This window comes from Lethenteron reissneri, chromosome 33 (genome assembly GCF_015708825.2).
Source record: "Lethenteron reissneri isolate LAM-NWPU_2019-01 chromosome 33, ASM1570882v1, whole genome shotgun sequence".
NCBI lineage: Eukaryota > Metazoa > Chordata > Hyperoartia > Petromyzontiformes > Petromyzontidae > Lethenteron > Lethenteron reissneri.
In genome coordinates this window covers 7116004-7130801 of record NC_083811.1, presented here as the reverse complement: position 1 = coordinate 7130801, position 14798 = coordinate 7116004, and the positions used below count along the sequence as shown (strand labels likewise).

At 44.9% G+C, this 14798-nt stretch overlaps 1 protein-coding gene across 4 annotated transcripts in view; it reads left to right on the top strand.

Moving 5' to 3' along the window:
- Positions 1–410: 410 nt before the first annotated feature.
- The window catches only part of FAR1 (fatty acyl-CoA reductase 1), a 36144-nt gene continuing 21756 nt past the window's right edge, over positions 411–14798 (top strand). The window contains exons 1-4 of one of the 4 annotated variants that reach the window (XM_061564457.1): positions 411–634; positions 5468–5552; positions 8383–8440; positions 12197–12667. In XM_061564457.1, the coding sequence (XP_061420441.1) occupies positions 12263–12667 (405 nt within the window). In that variant the 5' untranslated portion in view covers positions 411–634; positions 5468–5552; positions 8383–8440; positions 12197–12262. The remainder of the gene's footprint in view (positions 635–5467; positions 5553–8382; positions 8441–12196; positions 12668–14798) is intronic. The other 3 variants (XM_061564458.1, XM_061564455.1, XM_061564456.1) reach the window with 3 other exon arrangements.

Below are 14798 nucleotides of genomic sequence, written 5' to 3'. Positions count from 1 at the left end.
GACGTCACGACGCACCGCTCTCGGCGTGGTTGCGTCATCACGCTCGCTCTTGCGCGGTGACGTCACGACGCACCGCTCTAGGCGTGGTTGCGTCATAACGCTCGCTCTTGCGCGGTGACGTCACGACGCACCGCTCTCGGCGTGGTTGCGTCATCACGCTCGCTCTTGCGCGGTGACGTCACGACGCACCACTCTTAGCGTAGTTGCGTCATCACGCCCGCTCTTGCGCGGTGACGTCACGACGCACCGCTCTAGGCGTGGTTCCGTCATAACGCTCGCTCTTGCGCGGTGACGTCACGACGCACCGCTCTTAGCGTGGTTGCGTCATCACGCTCGTTCTTGCGCGGTGACGTCACGACGCACCGCTCTAGGCGTGGTTGCGTCATCACGCTCGCCCAACCTTGACGCCTTCGCGCGCTGACGTCGCGGGACCCGCATAACATGGCGACGACGGGGGTCGGCGTGTGACAGGCGCATGGGCAGCAGCAGCAACACCAACATCACCAACAGCATCAGCATCCTCTCGGTGTCGAGGTCCTCAACAGCGATACAATCTCACGTGTCCACGAGCTGCAGGGCGGTCAGCTTCCATAGTTCTACTCGCGACGGCTTCTCTGCTCTGCGTTCCATTGAGGTACGGCGCCGAGTCTGCGGGCGGGCGGGGTGGTCCAGGCGGGTTCCACGAGGACGCGGCGTGGGGACACGATGAGACCTGGGGTCTGGTCTCTCCCCCTGGGACCTCCTCGAGGTCTCGGTGTCTCTCCGGGGAAGCTGAGAGTCTGGTCCTGGTCTCTCTGGGAACGGGGGGGACCCCTGGAACTTTTCTCACTCGCGGTCGGGATTACTCGTGGGTGAGATCAGGAGGTGGAGTCCTGGGACACGGGTCTCTCAAAGTGTCTTTATATTTCATAGAACCCACAATACCACATGGGTTCTAGTTCGCTGAGCAGGTTTTTTTCTGTGTCTGGGATCAATCGCCGGGTTTTGCGATGATCTCTGGTTTGCGGTGTCTCTTATCGTGGTTCCTATCCCACAATCCTAATCTTAATGGTAATACTATTCAAGGAGTATGGGTTTTATATACAGCATCTGGTCGTTTGGACCGGTCTAATTTGGTTTTATTGCGTCTATTATCTCCATAGGTACCTTTTTTTTGTTCCACACTTCAAAAAGTCTGAACTCATTCAACCTAATTAGCTGCCTTGTCACTTCATATCTGGCTCAAGCAGGCAGATGATTGGGAAGTGAGTGCGTGTGGGTGGCCAGTGAATGCAGGATTTAATACTGGGAGCGTTTATGGCAATTTAATGAAGCAAGGGCTCAACAGCTGTGGCCTTTCTTCGTTCAATAATGATTGGATTGAGAGCAATGCATTCCATCTGCCCACTCATTTCAGTGTACTGCGACATTGGGGGGTTTAGACAGATGGGAGTACACTGTGGTATATATATATATTTGTGGCACGGTGTGTGTGTGTGAATGTACTGTCGTTTGTGGGGGGTGCAGGATTACTCTGATTTGCCATGGGTGGAATTAAACCCGATTTTTACAGCGGCAGGCATCGGGTTTTTTTCTTTAATACAATTAAACCCGATTTTGGGGAGTTAAAACCTGGTTTAATGAATACGAAACTCTGATCCAAGGCTTAGGCTGATTCCTCGTCGGTGCTGCTATCGTACTCGGGGGGGCATCGGGCACACGGGGTAGTCGTAGAATGCGGCGGGCAGGTTGGTCTTGATGAACACGAGGAGGAGCTTCTCCACAATCGTGGGCACTGCCAGTGAGTTCCTTAGCTTGGAATGGATGAAGCCCATCGTTGAGAAGTTGGCGAAGTGCGGTTCTGTAATTAGAACCAATGAAACCGGAATTCTCCCAATCTCAGATGATCGGGTTTAATATAAAAAGACAATTAAACCCGATTGTAAAAAAACCGACTGTGCCACCCTTGTGATTTTCAGAGGCAATTGTTGCCTGTGCACCGTTTTAGGCGGTGGGGTTTTTTTTATTGGTCAACATTGCTCAACTGTCGGGTAAAAGTTGTTTGCTTATCCGTTCCCATGTTAACAATGAACTTGAAAGAAATTGCATTTCACTGTCAAGCCACCATGCAATGTGAATGACATTCGTTGCAGGACAAAAGGTTAATTCTCTGACACCTGCAGACTTTAACTTGTACGTGCACATTTGACGAAGGGTGCGTTGATATTTTTTGTTGTAGCTGCGTACAATTCCTGTGCTGTTCTTGGAACGTAAGATACGAGTGGACTGGCAGATGTTACAAACCAGTTTGAATCTAATTTGTACGCATCCTACTTTCTCTGGGATTCTCGGCGTGATAATAGTTTTTTTTCTTCAAATTAAAAGAGTTGAACGATGGGGGGTGGGGGTGAACGAGGGGGGGGGGAGAAACTTTCCGAATAAAAAGGAAACAAACGGGAGTTACTGTTGTAACAAAGCGAGGGGGGGGGGGGCTCATTGTGTGTGTGTAAAACAATGTTGGGAGGAAAACGTTTTTTTTCCAGCGACGTTCACTCGTGCTCGGGGGGAGATATGTCATGGCAGATGTTGGGCAGAGCTGGGCTGGTGGGGGTGGCGACTTGCCTAGAGGTGGCACGAAGCCAAGCAAAACCCGGGGCCATTGCGAGCCGCGAGGGCACGGGGGGTGCAAGGTGGTGCGGGGTGGTGGGCATCGAGCGGCACGGCGTGTCTGTGTCTCCACCATGAGGCCCAACAGCAGAGGTCGCAACCGGGTACCCGATACCCGTACCCTACCCGATACCCGGCTACCCGTACCCGGCCGGGTACGGGTAGGCCGTGAGTCACTGGTGAGTAACTGTTTGTCACTCATTTCCCAACGTCTTGTCTCTTCTCACAATTCAAGTTCCTAGAATCAACCCACCCGCACCTGCAACATGGCTTCATCCCAGAGGTCGCAATCAGGTACCCGATACCCGTACCCTACGGGTAGGGTACGGGTACGGCCGGGTACGGGTACCCGTTTGCGACCCTGGTGCGGCCGGGTACGGGCACGGGTAAGGAATCAAAACCCGTTTGCGACCTCTGCCCAAAAGAGAGAGAGATGGGCAACACGGGCAGGCACCTCCTGCTGAACAGAGAGTGTGTGTAAGTCGGAGGCTGCATTCCACGGGGTTATCGACTGCACTTGACTTTCCTTTGCATCTAACCATTGATTTGCGGTGCATTCAAATGTGTAAGTTCAACGGCACTCGCCAAAAGCTCATTGTAAGTCATTTGGTATATCTTTTTTTAACTCGGCTTGCCTTCAACGTTAAATATCCCCTTAAAATATACAGCTAAGGGTAATTTGCAATGCTTATAGAATGAACGCGTACACTTGACGGTATTTCAAGAGTTTGTTAAAATCAAGGTGGCACCAACCTTTTAAAATAGGTACATACACTTGCTTTCAGAGGCCTTCAACAACACAATGCGGGCTGCTTTTGCTACAGGTCCAATTAATATATTGGCACAAGACAGGTCTGCTCTTCATCAAAGACCTTGACACGATTTCAATATGCGCTGAAAGAACGTCTTGGTGTAGGGATGCGTGTGCTTGTGGCCCTTAAAATGTGCACCCTAGAGAACCCGTCGCATGGTTTTTTTTTAAATAAACATCATCTGTTGCCAGGGCCCTACTCCACCCAGACAGTTGATATGTTAGCTCAAGCTTTAGGCCGTCTCAATCGACATTCAGGTTTGGTCTCTTTCGCTACCGACCTCTCCTCAAGCAGGAATGCGCCCTTACACACAGCACACCACGCACCCAGGGTGGGGGCAATTTCGCAACATGTCTCTTCGACATCGATTCTCCGTGTTCTACCCATCACTCCCGACCGAGTGCCAAGTGGTCTAGAAGGTGACTAATTAATCCGATTTGGCGAGTCAAACTATTTCACAGTAGCCTCTTGGTAGTACATGTTGTTTATTGTTAAAATTCCATCACAGTTCCTATGATCACTGTTTCATTGCTTTCATGGCTTTATTTTGGTGATTTCGAAAAGTTTTTTGGTTTGGCCATGTTTGTTTGTTGTAGTACAGAGTAAGACTGATGGCCTTAATCTATGTTGTGTTGTTGTTGTTTGACTTGCATCCCACTGTGATTTTTGCACATAGCGTTGGTGTACGGTGTTTTTTCTGCAATATTTTTCTGTCTTTTCTTGGATTTTCTGTTTGCACTTGGTCACATATTCACTTTAAGATGTTTTCTTGTTCATGTTTTTGTTTTTTGTTTGTTGCGGTTGCACCCAATTCAAGAGCCGAATGGCTCACAGGGCTATACCTAGAACTTGAACTTGTCAGGCACGCTTTGACTTAACAGATGAAAGCGTCCGAGGCGCCACTTGTAGGGACTTAGGTTATCTAATCTCATCGCGGGCAAACACTGACCATCGTTATTGTGGAGAAAAAAAATGACCAGACAAACTCAAATGCAACAACGAATGGAATAAAAGAATCATGATAGTAGCTCGCTTAACCGCTCCGAAATGAGAGAATCTCTGGCATGGTTCATGAAGCCCTTGTAATCCGCTGTAAACAGTTGCAAATACTTTATAATTGCAAATACAAATTATAATTGTGGGAACTGCGACCTCATTTTTTTGGGACAAAATTTTTGGTTGCAGTTTTATGTTCTTGATGTACAGTATTGTTGTTAACGGCACTTTTCATCAAGCTCTTTCCTAATAGTATTTTCAGTACTACAGAATTATCCATAATATAGATTTATTTTGGGTTAGGTCGCCTATGGATGATATTGGTCGCGAAAGCTGACGTGTTAAACTACAGAATTATACTTTTAAATCATACTCTTTGATGTCTGGCAAATGCTGCTGACACGTGGGCTAATTACTGTGACACGTTAATAAAAATATATGTTCACGTTTAAAAACACATTTTTCTCTGACAAATTATAATACTGCACCACAGGTAATTTGAATCTTTTTTTCCAATGATAGCCTCAGATTATTCACAGAATTTCAGAGATTATTATTTGACCAATTTCCCTTAAAAGGTTTTAATGTTGGAGGACACCGTGCCCCTTTTCGTTGCTTCAAGTAATTTGGAATTAGAATTGAATGTTTGAGCCAACAATAGTCAGTTATATACAATAAAAAAATACATGTCATATTATAGTGCAATATTTTGTTACGCGAACACAGTACAGCATTTATTGCACGATATAAGTGCTTGCACCTTCTGACTTTTGCTTAATGTACATGCATTTTCCATATTGCTAGCACTCAGGAGATGTTAACTTCCTGATAGAATGCAGGCCTGGTGTATAATACTTATCACGCTGCTGCACCGAGAATTTGTTTGCGTATTTGGCAAGCCCCGTGGCGACACGAGCTGACTTACCGCGAGTCTGGTTGTAGCTGTAGTCCCCGTGTAAATTTAGACTTGTCTGTTCACTGTAGCATGCGTGACCTGGGGAATTTCGTTACAGGACACGTGGCCATCAAGCGCAACTGGTCTGTGCTGCCACGTTTGTTTTAAGACGTCGCTGGAGGGCTGACGTTACCATAGCGCAGGTGAGGCGCTGACGCACAACACCGCGACCACTGTCCCCCCTATGCGAGTTGGCTTGTCGTTAATTAGGGTGCAGGATAATCGGACTCTTCCCGTGTACTTTGCAGTTACGCAGTTAAGGGAGGCGTGGAAATTACATGAGCACCAGGGCAATATGTGCATTCTGACAAAATGATGCTTAATATGTCAAATATTAGCGTGGCAGCCCCCTATAACCTTCGATTTTTGATTAATAAAAAAAATTGTAAATCGTCCCAAGTTACTGTGTGAAGTATTATCAGGTTGGAAATACATTGCGTTGTTTGTTAGAACCCTTATGACTCTCGGCCAGAACATACATATGGCCCACAATAGCTATACAATTTTTTTGCAGACATTTTTTTAAAGGAAATAATAAATAAGTAACAATTGCAATAGTTTTTAAAACAAAGCTTGCGTGTTTTTTTTTATCTGATACAGAGATAATCTTGTGTACATAAAATATGCAAACTTGTTACCTATAAATGACATGTAATGTAAGCCTGATTTATGCAGCTAACTTCCAGAGTCCGGCCAACATTATCAAGGCTTGCTATTATTGTGTTAAGTAAAAAAACGCACTTTTACAGTCACCCAATTACAGCACACGTGTGTACTGGCTGCACACATATGATAGGGATAACGTGTTTTTTATTGTGCCTGGGCTGGTGTGAAAAGGGCTTCTTCCTGGAACTAAACTTCAGCGGCAGCTATTGCAAAGTGTCTCTTGTCATCATTTAAAAGCATTCGAAAGCTTATCCTTTTAAATCGTATGGCTTGCTGCTCTGTGACAGACTGATCAGATTGTCCGACAGCTGGATGAGAAGGCATCAATGATAGATAGCACTTAGCTGTTGGATGCGACAGAAAGCACTCTCATTTAAAAATGGGCTGCTCATATTTGCAGCGATACTGCACAGGATTACGTGGGAATGTGTGAAGGCTTTTTACAAATGTACCAATGATTAAGAGCTTTGTTCTGATTCACAATAATTGTGTATCTGTATGATATAATAATTTGAACCATAATCTCATAACAATAATGTCAATATATTTTTTGAGTTGTGCACAGTTTATACAGTTGAAGTTGCGCAAATCCAAATTGCATTTCATCACCCGAAACAAGTGGATGTCAAATTTCTCGCAGCATTTCCTCGTAAGAACCCTATACCTCTTGCAAGAGTGCATGTAACGTTCATCTAGCCCATCGCAAGTGAAGTTCCTGCAGGTTGCTCCCCTGGTGAGACTAGGCCATAAAGAAGTCTGTCGCTGGTGTGTAGGCCAATCAGTTTCAAAGACAATGCACATAGTACCAGAGCATGTTCGTTTGCATGTTCACCACAAGTACGTGTGGTTAATGCAGACTTGATTCCTTCTAAAAGGTTTCTATTTGGTGTTTGAACATCTTAACACTTCGTTTTTTATTGCCAGAAAGAGTAAAACCTCTTCTTATTTTTCTTGCTTTCCCCTGTTGGTGCTTATCTGTCGTTCAATGCCCGGACGGCTGAATAAAGTTGCCTTGTTCGGGGGCGTTTGAGTAAATTCTGAATTGGCAATAGTATGTGTGTATGTATGTTGAACGCCTTTTGCACCATACGTAGCCAACCGTGCATGAAGAGCAAGGTACGGAGCGAAGCCCAGGTTTTTTTTGTTTTATTTATATCGGCGCATATTGGAGAAACCGGAGAGCTCTGGGCGTCACGCCTGCTTCTCCCTGTATTCTTAAGTTAAAGGTTACAGCAAATAGCACCCGGTGCAGCTCCACCATATATGGCTTTTGACAAAACTCCATCAGGCTTTGGCCAAGGTTTGTAGAGATATCAATTACAGCCAGCTCCATTTACGACCTGGATTCGTTTTAGTGGCATTTTTAATAGCTATGAGTAAAGTTACATTAAAAAAAGCCTATCTGCAGTTAAATAGGAAGTTTAGAATAGCAAAGTAGATTTTTTGTGGGTTTGCTATTTCTTTGTGTACATTAACACCTCCATGTGGCCGGCCACATTGATCCATCTGTTGGCATTGTTTCCAATGTACGCATTTGAGGGTGCTTGTATTAATTGAATTCACTTGCGCCTAGTCGTGGTCGTAACGATCTGCGAATGTTTTGACAAGCAAAATTAGTGTGAAGACAACCTTTGCTTGAGGGGCAGCCTCTGCTCTGAAACATTGCATCCTGCGCACAGTGCTGAGTTCGTGTGAGTGCATCGGCAGGTTCCTCCTCATCAGCCGCTCATTGGGGGCTTTTAAACACACGCTGGTTTATATGTCGCCGCAAGGGTGCCGACAATTTCCATCGCCAAAACTGGCTTTGTCGACATTTGTGTCAACTTCATTTTCCCCACGCGGAGAGTCGGATGTGAAAACTCAATGTCGACATCGCCGCTAAATATCAGCACCGGCGCTGATCTTGTGACCAACATTTTGAGAGATGAAGTGCTAACGACGCCATATTTTTAAGCTTGTATATTGAAGACATATACTTTCTACTATATATGTACTGTAGTGATATGCATGTGTTGTATGTATAGTCTTTGTACAGTACTGTGTATTATACATGTGCTGTACACATAGAAGACGATACTGTACACTGACATGTAAACAAAAGGTGTGGTTATATTATTAATATTAATGTATGTCTGCATGTCTGCGTGTGCGCTGCATGTGAGACTTGTGCGAGCCTGTCACCTGTGTGCCCATGGGAACGTTGCTCTGACGTCGACACGATGTTCCAGCCATAGCCGCCCATGTGCTGTTGGGGTGTTATGTTGCCATAATGATCATTTGTATGTGGACGCGGATGGCCCTGGCCAGTGGAGGGGCAGGAGCCAATGGGAAAGCGAGGTGGACCCAGAACCTCTCTTCATTTTGGGTACGTAAAGTGGCTCTTGCAAATAAGACTACCCCTGGCCTCTTGCGTTTCTCACCTGTGTAAACAAAATCAACTTGAACTTGGAACAGTTGCCTGCTTGTTTAAAGCATCCGTTGCTTTTTGTTTCCACTTGGCACAGGCAACGTGAGCTATGGTGACACTGAGTGCATGTGAAAAGCCTCATCAGGCATTTATTGCTGACCACTGCATCTGGTTTACTGGAACGATCCTTAATTTCCAGTTGATCAGCTAATTACGTAGGATGTACATCATTGGAATAGTTTACAACGCCACACCTGTTTTGAGGGTTTTCTTAAGTTCATGTTTAAACATTGATCAGTGTCTCTTAGAGTGTTTCCACACTTCCATTTGTTAATTCTAGCTCTTGGAGGATAAGCTGCATCTGTGACTAGGTTACAATTAACTTTAATTGTTAAAATAAGTGCATTTTATTTCATTTACAAATTTTTTTTGAAAAATCTGTAGAACAAATAAAAATCAAAGTTCATAACACCATTCGTGGCGGTTAAAGAGGAACAAAAATAAGTCACTCGACTTTTTAAAGTTGTATTTTGATTCCAATAAGCGGAATTATTTCAATGCCAACTGGGGTAAGATGAATCAATTGTTCCATGGCATCGTGGAGTTTTGTTTTCAGTTTTCCCTTTGGAGAATCACTGTTAAGACTTAATGCACAAAAATGTCCCGCACTGGATTGTGGTGGGCAAGCCTCTGTATAGGTTTGACCATGCTGCCCCAGGTATTTGAAAAGTGGCTTTCCGTTCAAAGGAAAGTCAAACAAAGTGGACCTCAAGGCCAAGTGATTGGAGTGTGTTCATCGGATATTGGCACCTTGTGCAAAGCCCCCGGCCACAATGGGAATGGTGATCAGGGGAGAGAGGTGGTGTCCCTCCCGAACCTTTGGCGCGATGACGCTCATTATTATTCCCTTGCTCACGGCTTCAATTAGTCATTAATCTCGTGCTAGGGCTTGTTGGGGATATGCGCAAGGGAGTCTTTTTTTCCCCCTATTCAGCCTGCACCCGCATTTATGCTTCAAGCATTTTAACACACACTTTGAACAGGTGTGAATATAAATGTGGCTACCCATTCATTGTAGCCGTTAAGTGTAGTCGTATATTCTAACAACACACGCATTTTTTTGCTCCTTTATTCAGTATATGCAGAGTCCTGTGTGTGTTTGTGGGATTGTGAAACCCCTTGTGCTTTCTTCAACTGTTTCTCAGAAATTGTGAATTTCATTCTTTGACAAATACTATCAACTTGGGGCCAGGTAGCTAGAATGAATCAAACGGGCTTGTGTGGATAGTTAGTTTTACTATTTAAGGCTGCCTAGGTTGCATTTTTCAATAACTCATTCTAAATTGGTCGCACAATTGTAGCTCCGATTTGGTTTTCGTTGCACCGCGGATATCCGACGTGTCGCTCCACATGCTGGAAGCTCCTCAGCGCGTGCAGTGAAAACTCGGAAATTATACCGGACATTTGCGGTGCAACCCTAAAGCATCACAGCTTCACAGCACAACTCTTAGAGCCTACATATCAGTATGGTTACATCATTGACGTCTTAACACCCAGAGCACACGAGTTTATTTTTCTCAAACCGAGATGGCTGTCCTTTAGATGGTCCAGACCATATGCAACCGAGAATGGAAAGTTGCTGTCACACTTGAGGATTATTTTCTTGTTGCCAGGGTGAGGTGGTGTGTGTACTGTCCTGGGTGGTTTTTACACTGATTGCATTTAAACGTCTTTTCTTACCTCAATCATTATGGAGTCTGATACACCACACTTACAGACCAGCTACTAGTCATACAGTTAACATTATAGGATATGTGGAAAGGGTTACCAGCAACTAAATAAAGGGGCATGTGAAAATGTAAGACGCTGAAAATAATACAATTTCAGTGAATATGTTTGAAGCTTTTTACTGGAAAGAGGTGTCTTTGACTAAAATCACCATCAATGTGCCCAATCTTGTCAGATCTCGGAAACTATGCAGAGATAAATCTCAATCGGTCGATGTTTATTTTTCTATCGCACCTTAAGTAATAAAATATCCTCGAAGCACTGCAGAAATTATAAATGAATATATTTAAAAACAATCTTTGGTTATAAAAATAACTTTTAAATAAATAGTCAACCTAAGATAATTAATTAAATATGAAAATTATGAGTTACAATGCATGCCAGGTTGTCATGGGCTCTGTTCCATGGTCGTCAACCTCTATGCTTTCTGATTTCATAGACCCGTACTGACCTTTTGCAGCAGTGGTTTGGCAAAAGAGCTGTACATGGTAAAAAAAAAGTATCGCTGTTGAACGCTTCTGGTCTTTATTTAAATTTGCCAGGAATGCCATGTTTGGACAAGAGGTTATTTTTTCTCGCACCACATTAAAGAATTGCCATGAGTGAGTACATCGCAACTGTGATTTTTTTTATGCATCCCCTGATGTGCAAATAATTCCAGATGGCTGCAAATGGAAAAGTGTTGCACCCGTGTTCAGCAGGGGGATGCCGAATCAATGATGATAATTGCAGGCTGTTCAGCCCTCCTTGTTGGCAGTCTGCAAAATGCTTGAGTTATTCCGAGAGCCGAAATTCAGAATCGCTGGAGGGCTGACATTTACAGTCGTGGTTAGGGCAGGGGAATGGGTAGAGTGGTGGTTGGCTTGACTTTAGAAATGGCATGTCAGGCCACGGCATCATCTGGACATTTTGTTTTCCGGTAATGTTTCTACATTTAATTTTAAAAATTTATATCCCTGCGGTTTGCTTCATTATATGTGCAAGCATTAACAACAATTAAGCTGTTGAGGTTGTTTGATATCAGGGATGCCTGGCTCTTAGGGTAGCGATTGTGGGCACTGCAATGGGCGTTTCATTTGTACATTCTGACCACAACACCAACATGCGATACCATACTTTCAAGATGATCACTTCTAGTTGTGCTATAACTGGATCTATTGGCTATTGCCGCGAGACCACCTGCCACTGAATCTGGAGCACACGGATTGAAGCAACCATCCTGCAAATACTGTGAACAGGGCAGAAACCCAGCCTGAAAGCCCAGCGTATCTGCTTGTGCTCGAAATAGTGTGACTTGTATATTCTAAAACAAATGAGGATAACATGACACCCCTTCCTATTTGTGGAGGGTTTCAGTGCACGATATTAATGTGTGTAGGAGGATTTTGGCAATTTGACTTACCTGCGTTTTAAAGGGATAATGATATAAATGCACATTTAATAAATTGGTAATCCCTCAAAAGGAAACCACTTCCCATATTTTCACTCATTGTTTGCAAAAACAAAGGGAAATGAGAGCAGACTTTGAAGGCCAATTTATAGCAGCTTTGCACACAATTTTAGTATATTTTTTCCCCATGTGAACTTGACTCCATGATAGACGTTTGCTCTTCCAAGGCTGAGGCATTTGTCATCAATGGCTCTCTTCCTGAAGGTATCCAGTAATTGGTGGAATAATGTTCCGCCTTTGTGGCTGGCGCTTGCAGTAGCACCTAAGTATGAATTATTGATGCTTTGCTCTGCCTTGAACAGAGTGCTACCAAAGTCTCGAAAGGCACTGTCTAGTGCAACATATTCACTGTGCGAAGTTGATTTACGAAGGCTTTTTAGGTGGCTCTTGGGTTCACTTGATGTTGTTTTTGTGCTACCTTTGGCTTGCCATTTGTAAAAAAAATGAAACCCTCTGTGTATTTACTGTCTTGACAGCGTGACTTTCCCATATCCTGCAAGAACAGTGGACCAAAAAGACAAGCAAATTAAGCAGAGCACGGCATGAGCTCATCTGTCTGCATGGAACAGGCCCCACTCCTCAAAGTCCCAGCCATGCTTGGCACGTCGGGGCCAGCGCATCTCTCGTCGCCGGGCTTTGGCGACGACACGCAGACCGCCCTCCCTGCAGCGCCCAAAGGTGGTGTCGGTGGCCTGGTGTACGGCTCGATGCAGCAGAACACGGGGCCTCCAACATCTGGCGCTCGCCTCGGGGCCCCCGTCCCATCCGTGGTCGACTTCTACGCCGGCAAGAACGTGATGGTGACGGGCGCCACGGGGTTTCTGGGCAAGGTGCTGGTGGAGAAGATTCTGCGCTCGTGCCCCATGCTGGGGTCGCTGTACGTGCTGGTGAGGCCGAAGGAAGGGCAGAGCCCCGAGGAGCGCATCAAGCTCATGACCTGCTGCAAGGTGAGGGATCAGTTGGCCGGCCTTTTTTTGAGAAGTGTTTGCAGTTGGTTGCATGAGGCTGACTCACCCAAGGCCAGATTTCGCAACCGATTTTCCACATTCCAGGCGTGGGTGGCGCACATGCCTGGTAATCAAGCGCTGGGGTGCCAAGGGTTGGCAGATCATGCGCAGTATATTTATGAGACTTCAAAACTCCTCGTGGCTCCAAGGTGCCCAGGATATGGTAGTGCAACAAGTGTGTTTTTGAACTTGCCTCTGAGGACCTTCGAATGTTAAACCATCATATGCATGGGCTTGTTTATGGATATTCAGTTTCTTTCCCCCCACATGCAAAGCACTCCTTGAAAAGGAACTTTCCAAACATCCCAAAGCAGAATAATTTGAAGAGCTTTGATATTCTGAGCTTTTCTGGATGAATAACTAGACATTATTATTATAAACCACACATGATGAACATTCACAGCTTCTGCTGTTAGTGCTGCGCTGATGGTATGAGCCGAAACGAAATCCACAGGGAACGATGTGGAGCCCGCTCTTCACGACCTGTGCACGTGGGAGCATTCACGTGCATCGACCAAGAGCTTTTGTGGCGCCATTTGGGGGAGCACCTCCGTGAATTGGGGTCATTGCCAGAGGCTTTTACAACATGCCCGAGGAAAGAATCACGCCAGCATACGTTACTGTACAGTATCGGGGCATGTGGAATGCCTGAGTATTTTGTGGGAGTGCCACTACCACCAGAGACGGAGGAGCCACACGGTTAGTTTTATCCCACTGAACGGTATAAAATGCCATTGATTAAACTCGGTACCCTGCGGCACTGCATTAATTTTCGTGATGAAGTGCTGCATTTGATCATTTGGGTGTTCTTTCTCAAGTTATTATTCTATACACCCGTGGGTGTAAATTTGTAGACTCATTAGTGGCCTCCAATGCACGCTAAACGCATACAAAATGCCACGAATTTTGGCCGGGAACATTTATATACGGAAGTGTTTCCGCCTAGGGCATAATTATGAAAAGCTCTAAAGCACTACTTTATACTCACAGCCTCAGAGCGCAGTGTGAGAAAAAAGGTCATTCATAATTTAAATAACATGAAATCTGCTGTGTTCGTGATTGCCAAGGGAGTGAATGTTGGCTTTAAACGGCTCTTGAAAGAACCTACCCAGATGCTAGAATCACCGATTCCTCCAAAATGTGTTTTATCAAGAGCTTATGTGTTGTTGTCTTTACACATCTGTGGTGTGACACCAAGCAACAGCTCCGTTTGGAGGCCTTTATTTTAGCATACGAGGGCCCATTGAGATAACAAAGCTTTGATGTAAGGGAGAGCAGATCAAGTTGTCGGTGGCAACGCAGGGCGTTTTATCGTGAACGCGATCTTCACATTTTAATTTTTTCGCTGTGGGCAGCACATGAGTCGCACAACATCCATTTAGTGAAGCTTGGCGCACAATTGGCCACTTCAATCTCTGGCTGTGTCGGGGCTGGGAGCACCCGTTTTTGTCTCCCAACATCACGGGTTCTTCTCTGCAGTGGGCACGCTCGGCCCCCAGGCTATTAGCAGCTCGCCGCTACAATTCGGGCCGATTCGGCAACATTTTTTGAAAACGAAACCCAGGGTGGGTGGGTGCTTTTGGTCCCGTGACACGAAGCGGCTTCACAGTGAGTGGACAAGGCTATAAATGGGCCCTTGTGGGCATGGCACTAATTTAAATCTTAATTTGCTGCTTTATTATTAAACGTATTAAAAACATGTTTCTAGAAACAGTTGGGAGCGAATCAGCATGTTTGAGCTCCATTGTGGTGTTTTAATTTTTAAATGGGCCTGAAAAGGATATTAGATTTAAATCATTATACCTCATTGTACATGATGTATAATAACACTGACAACCATGATTAGCTCCATTTGGGGAAAATGTTTTCTTTGTTTGAAACTTTTTACTATTTTCATTTTACCAGGGAAGGCCCACAGAGCTATATAGCTCTTTTTCATAAGCTAACCTGGCTACGAATGATAGCTCAACGAAGTGGCTTACCATGTGGAAATGTATAGCAGCCAAATACTCGAAACGCACGTTTATTTATGTGGAGGGAAAAACCGGAGGACCTGGATAAAAATCCACTT